Source organism: Oenanthe melanoleuca, chromosome 4 (assembly GCF_029582105.1).
Source record: "Oenanthe melanoleuca isolate GR-GAL-2019-014 chromosome 4, OMel1.0, whole genome shotgun sequence".
Classification (NCBI taxonomy): domain Eukaryota; kingdom Metazoa; phylum Chordata; class Aves; order Passeriformes; family Muscicapidae; genus Oenanthe; species Oenanthe melanoleuca.
This window is the reverse complement of record NC_079337.1, coordinates 63,847,720-63,853,719: the sequence shown is the minus strand read 5'-3', so window position 1 is coordinate 63,853,719 and position 6,000 is coordinate 63,847,720. Positions and strand designations below refer to the sequence as shown.

At 54.1% G+C, this 6,000-nt stretch overlaps 1 protein-coding gene across 3 annotated transcripts in view; it reads left to right on the top strand.

Moving 5' to 3' along the window:
• The first annotated feature begins 3,184 nt into the window (after positions 1-3,184).
• FGFRL1 (fibroblast growth factor receptor like 1) overlaps positions 3,185-6,000 on the top strand; it is a 166,865-nt gene continuing 164,049 nt past the window's right edge. Inside the window, exons 1-2 of one of the 3 annotated variants that reach the window (XM_056489153.1) lie at positions 3,185-3,836; positions 5,140-5,249. In XM_056489153.1, coding sequence (XP_056345128.1) covers positions 5,189-5,249 — 61 coding nt within the window. In that variant the 5' untranslated portion in view covers positions 3,185-3,836; positions 5,140-5,188. Of the gene's footprint in view, positions 3,837-4,205; positions 5,008-5,139; positions 5,250-6,000 lie in introns of those variants that run through there. The other 2 variants (XM_056489154.1, XM_056489151.1) reach the window with 2 other exon arrangements.

Sequence of the window (6,000 nt, the reverse complement as noted above, 5' to 3'; positions counted from 1 at the left end):
CAGACCCAAATGGAGCAGTGACTGGAGCTGGGCAAATGGAAAAGTGAGTTTTGTGCTCCTTGTCTTCCCAGCTGTGACATCTTCTGTGCTGCCCTGCCACAATGCCAAATGCTTTATCAGAACTGATCCACCCAGGGAAACCTGCCCTCTGCCCCATCAACCACTCACCTTTCCCTTGATCCAGAGCACCCCCCTGTCCCAGGCATCCGGCAGGGATGCTCAGGTTGGCCCCACGTGGCTGGGTAACCAGAGGAGGGCTGCATGGACGGGGTGGCAGGTGGAGGGAATGTGCTAATCCTGGCCATGCCCTTCCACCACCTTCACGTGCTCCGTCAGCTGCGCGGAGCCGCCCAGCCCCGCTGGCATGTCCCCATGGACCTGTGCCACGGGCCCCGTGCTCCTGGGGCAAGGCACTGCTGCCAGCACCAGCCCCTGGGGTCACTGCAGCCCTGTGGAGCGCTGGCTGTCACCTGCAGTTGGAAAAGGAATCACTGGAGCAGGTTAGGAATTACAGTCTGGAGGTGCTGCGTCTCATCTGCTGGGGAAGAGAAAATGCTGAACAGTCAAGCTGGAAGGGAGAAAATGCAGGAAAATGGAGCTCTGTGATGGTAGAGGTGAGCAGCTCCTGTGAGAAAAGAGGTAAAAAAGCTGGAAAAAGTCCAGTTTGTGGTTTTGGAGACATAAGGAAAGTCACCCTGGGGATGGATGTTCACTAGACCATCACAGCTATGCAAAATTTGAAAAGCCATGGTCCAGAAACAGGGCTTTGGGGACAACTGGGATACAAATGGACTGTTAGGCTGCTTCTCAGGCCATGTGGAGACACGTATTTCGTTGCTTAGCATTCGTTTTTGTTTGTCAGCTCCAGAAACTGCTTTCCCACAGCCTTGTCTCAGGACTGTGGGGTGCAGGAGCAAACTGGAGCTGTTGACTTTCAGACTACTCAATCATCCTGCAAATTACAGCCAGCCCAGAAGAAAAACACAGCGCTGCGTGTTTCCTATTTTAGGTAGAAGTGTTGAGAAAACAACATTTTGAGATTTTGTTTCTGATAAACTAGGAGCTGTTTTAGAAATATTAATTATTTTTCTTGTATCAATATTTTACATTTATTCCTCTGCTATGGTGTTGGTATTGAGATGGATGAAGCCTACAGCATGGTTTCAGACTTTCTTTCAGGCTCTCACAAGCCTGTGAAAAAAAAATTAAAAAATAGTGCTGACATTTTGATGTCAGGAAGGTTTATTTTCCGGTTACTTTAGCCTGGGGTATGGAAGTTGTGGGCTCCATGTAATCCCTTTGCAACATTACTTGGAATCAGATTCTTAACGAGTTTCTGTAAGCCTAAGGAAGGGGCCCAAAGGGCATCTGAAGGTGTTGAGGCACCTGAATGATTTTTAACATCTTGTGTACCACCTCTGTAATCCTTCATCTCCCAGAACTTCACACTGGTGGAAGGCAGCAGGAGAGATTTTGCTGCTTTATAATTGCACTGTGAGGAGAAATTCTCAGTCTGGGAGATGCTGGAGCCTCCAAAGGCACACATGTGATTTTCAATCACGAAGAGAAGATGGGAGGAGTGGTACTCCCTGAGGGGAGTTTTATCCTCTATGTCCAACCTGAGCTGGGTGCTTTGTGCTGGGCTTGGGCACAGCCTGGGTTGGAAGAAGATCTTTTCTTCCAGAGCTGACTGAGGCCCAGAGACAGCTCACCCAAATCTAGACAGTCTGAGACAAGATATTCATGGTGTATCTGGGATTTAAGCTTTGGTCTCTGAGCGTGACACAAAAAACAAGATGAGGAGTAGGAGCTCAGTCAGGTCCCTCTAACCTGGTGGGAAACCTGCCTGTGAACCAATGTCCCACATCTGCACCAGAACTGAGGCTGCTTTGGGCTTCAGTCTGCACGGAAAGAGAGGTTGTGTAGGTAGTTTTAGTGCTGGATCACCTGTGTGGTGATGTCCTTGGGACAGAGACCTTGACTCCTTTGGGGTGCAATGGCTGGAAAATGTTACAAAAAGGTGTTTTATATCTCACCCCCTCAGATGCAGCATGAAGCTGAGCTCTCATTCTGGTGCAAGTTAGAGAGATTTTATCAGAAGGCATGGCATGAACACGACGATGTAGGTTAGGTCCTGAAGGTTTCCCTCAGTCAACACTGTCTTTGAACTCAATGAGGCTGAAGTTATTGCCTGATAGGAGGAGGAGTCCATCTGGGATTTCTCAGCTGAATTGACTTTAATGATAAAAATGATGATATAAATATGTGAAATATAAAAACAGTGTTGTCAGCCACTTTGTTTCTGGCTCAAGGGGTTTATATGTTTAGTCTTATGTATTTTTCACATTGATTTTGTGTATCAAGATTTTATGTTGTCAGGAACCACTCAGTAAAAATATTTAGTAATAACAATAAAAACAGAGGGTGTGATTTCATAATACTAACAAAATAGAGAAGATAGATGTTCAAACTAATTCTTGGCTTGTGTTTAGGCATTCTCCTGGTGCCTATCACATTGAATTAGTATTGAGACAACTTTGTTTTCAAGGAGGTCTTCATGCTGGAGCATATCAAGTGAGAGATCTAAGAAACTATAACATCAACAGTAATGATGTTTCTTTTGAGGTACAAAAAGTTTAGCCATTGAGACAGTATTTTTTCTTGTCGTTTGTTTAGTCTGTTTGGTGAATTCTGCCAGGTTGGTTTTGATCCTGTGCGAAGAGTGATTTGCTGTAAGAGCGGATGCATCAGCCGAGTCACGTTTGAAAGTAAATAATAAATAACTGTAACAGTTAATATAAGGAACCGACATCTCCGCAGTTTATTTTCCACTTGGCTTAGTTTAGTTCAGGCCAGCTTCTTTCTGGCATCATTCGCCTCCCAGCCGAGATACCAACACGGGGCAGCCGCCCCCGTCTGTGCCCGCTGCCTGCGCGGTGGGTTCGCACGGCCGGGGGAGGGACCTGCTTCGGCAGCACGTTTGCTTTTGGGATGGTTCTGGGGTGCGGGGGGCTGCGGGCTCGGAGGTCTCCACCGCCGCTGGGCTCAGGGGGGTGCGGGCAGGGGAAGGTTCTGGGGCGCGGCGAGCTCGGCTCGGAGCGGCGGGTCCGGAGCGCGGCGGGGCTCGGGAGGCGCTCCCGCCGCCGGGCGCTCCGCCGCCGCCCGCAAAGGGTTAAGGGGAGCGGGCCCGGCGGAGGGCGGGGGCTCCCGGGGGCTCCCGGGGATTGGTGCGAAGTTTGGAGCGGGGCGGCCCCGCACCGCCCTCCGCGGCGGCTCGGCCCCCACCGCCACAAAGCCCTGCAGGGAAAGTTGCTTTATCGTCGGTTTCTCTCTCCCCGGTTATCCCCCCCCCTCCCCTCCCCTTCCCCAGCCCCTTTCCCCTCCTCCCCTCGCTCCTTAAACGGGATTCCGGCTGGGCGAGCCGCCGGACGGCATCACCGGGCATCCCGCGGCGCCGAGCCCCGGAGCCTCTGGCAGGTCCCCGCTGTCCCTCCCCGCACACACACGCTCAGCCCGGCCCGGAAAGCAGGAAAAAAAAAAAAAAAAATTTACAAGGTTTTCCCGTTTTCCCTGACCTCCTCGCCCGTGACTCTCGAGTGGAAAAAAATCGCCCGCGGGGGCGAAGGGGGGGAGGTTGTTAAAAAGCCGGTGAAGGGGCAGAGCCGCTCCGTGGGGAGGGCACCCCCGGCACCCCCCGGCACCCCGGGGAGGGGGGATGAGGTAGAGGCCGGCCGGGATGAGGAGCGCCCGCCGGGCGCCGTGGCCGCGGAGGGCATGAGGCGGCGAGCGGCGGGGATGGGCTCCGGAGCGCGGTGCTAGAGCCGGCAGCAGCCAAGGTAAGTGTGCCTCGGGCCGGGACACCCCGGGCAGGGACAGCCCCGGGTGGGGATACCCCGAACCGGGACAGCCCGGGCAGGGACACCCCGAACCGGGACAGCCCGGGCAGGGACACCCCGAACCGGGACAGCCCCGGGCGGGGACAGCCCGGGCAGGGACAGCCCGGGCAGGGACACCCCAAACCGGGACAGCCCGGGCAGGGACACCCCGAACTGGGACAGCGCCGGGCGGGGACACCAGCGGGCCGGGACACCAGCGGGCCGGGACACCCCGGGCCGGGACACCCCGAGCTGGGACACCCCGAACCGGGACACCCCGCCGTAGCACAGCACAGCTGGGAGCCGCCAGCGCAGCCCCGGGGCGCGGGGCAGCACCAGGTGGCATCGCTCCGGGTGTCCCCCCGCGCGTCCCTCCCTTCCGCGACCCCGTTCCCGGCGGCGAATGTCCCGAATATCCCGTTACCGCCGGCGGCCCCGCTCGCCCCGCTCCCCTGCCCGCCGCGAACGGCGGAGCGGCCGCGCTGCCTTTGCTGGATGCTGTACGCGCGTTGTTGTGTGTCCTGGGGGCACGGGGTGTTTAAACCGGGGAGTTTACAAGGGTGAGGAATCCAGACAGTGTTTAGAGAGTGAGAGTTTTAGGAGGGGAATAGGGTGTAATTAACGTAAACCTGATCTTCCCCGGGTGTGCGTATCGCAGCGAAGGCATCTTCAAGAATCTGGGTAATTAAGTGCGGTTGCGCTTTGCGACGCACCTCTGGAGCCCACGGAGTGGGGCTGTTCGTGGGGGGAGACGGGGGGAAGAAGAGGAAAGGAGGAATCAGTGCTGTGCAGAGAAGTCTCGGAGTGGAGGAAGGAGCGTACCCAGAGTAGAGCCTGGCTGAGGGGCACTGGAGCAGCAAAGTTTTCTGGGCTGCTGATGGGAGAGGTAACTTTCCTCCTCCCCCTTCCACCAAGTTCCTCCGCAAATTGTTAACCTGAAATCTTGTTTTATGGCCACTTGCTAGCGTTTTGTTTGCCTTCCAGACTGGTTCTGTACAGGATACCAAAGAATTATGCATTAACTGTAAACTTAGAGGAGCTTACTGGCCTCAGTGGGTTCTTGATTTATATCAGGCAAAAGCAGAGAGGAGGGCAAAGTTTTACTCACTGAGCACTAAGGAATGAATTACAAGTACGTTGCTCTTTAATTTGCTGTTTCTTCTTGTCAGTCTTCTCAGTAGGATTTAAAACTCTGCGAAGTTGAGGGCTGTTTGGGATGTTTTCCCTCCAGTAACTATTTTGCTCTCCTTTTTCCTGTCTCCAGGTCTGAGAGGGCAGTAGCCTGTGCGATACGGCGGGATCTGATTTTCAAAATGGAATTGCAGCTGGCGCTCCTTCTCGCAGGGATAATTGCATTTTCGGACTCGGCGAGAGGTAAGGGGCCGGCGCTTGCTGCGGCTGCCCTGGGACTCTCTCCCTTCCCTCTGCTCTGTGGGCTCTGTAAACGCCTGTGGCACCCCTGGATGGACTTCCCAGGGGAGCTGCTGTCAGCAGGGACTCATCCCCTGCACATTTTTATCTGCACAGAGGTGCAGGCTCGTGCCCACTTGTGGTGCTTCCTTACCTGCATGGTTGGGGGCCGTTGTTTGGGATGGAGCGCGGTCGCTGCGGCTTTGCTGAGGCCTCTTAGGCACAGGTGAACTTCCAGGGGCTTTTCTTGTGCCTGTGTAAAAATACACAGACAATTTTAAAGAAAAGCAACTGCATTCCTCTGTGGATCAGAAATACCTCTGCCCTCCTGTAATCCCTCCAGCCTCTGCCCTGTGTATTCCCACTTACAAACTAAACAAACGCATCCATTAACTTCCCCGGTGACAGACAAATGACAGTTCCCAACAGCGAGAGCATATTTTAGCATTGAGGCTCCAGCACTTGATCAGATTTCAATAAACAGGTTACCCTTTCAGAATAGGTTGACCTGGGAATGATGGGGGTAGGAAAAAAGAAGTTTCTTTATGGCAAGGTGCTTTTAGCAAAGCTCTGGGATCAGAGTGCAGGGAGTGGTGGCGCTTCCTGCACTTTTGCCCGTGTTGTACTTTGGTGGGTGCTGTCCTTACAGAAAGCCTGAATGGGAATCCAGGCTTTCAGCTCTCCCACCTCTGGTCACAAAGTAAGGGCTGCATTG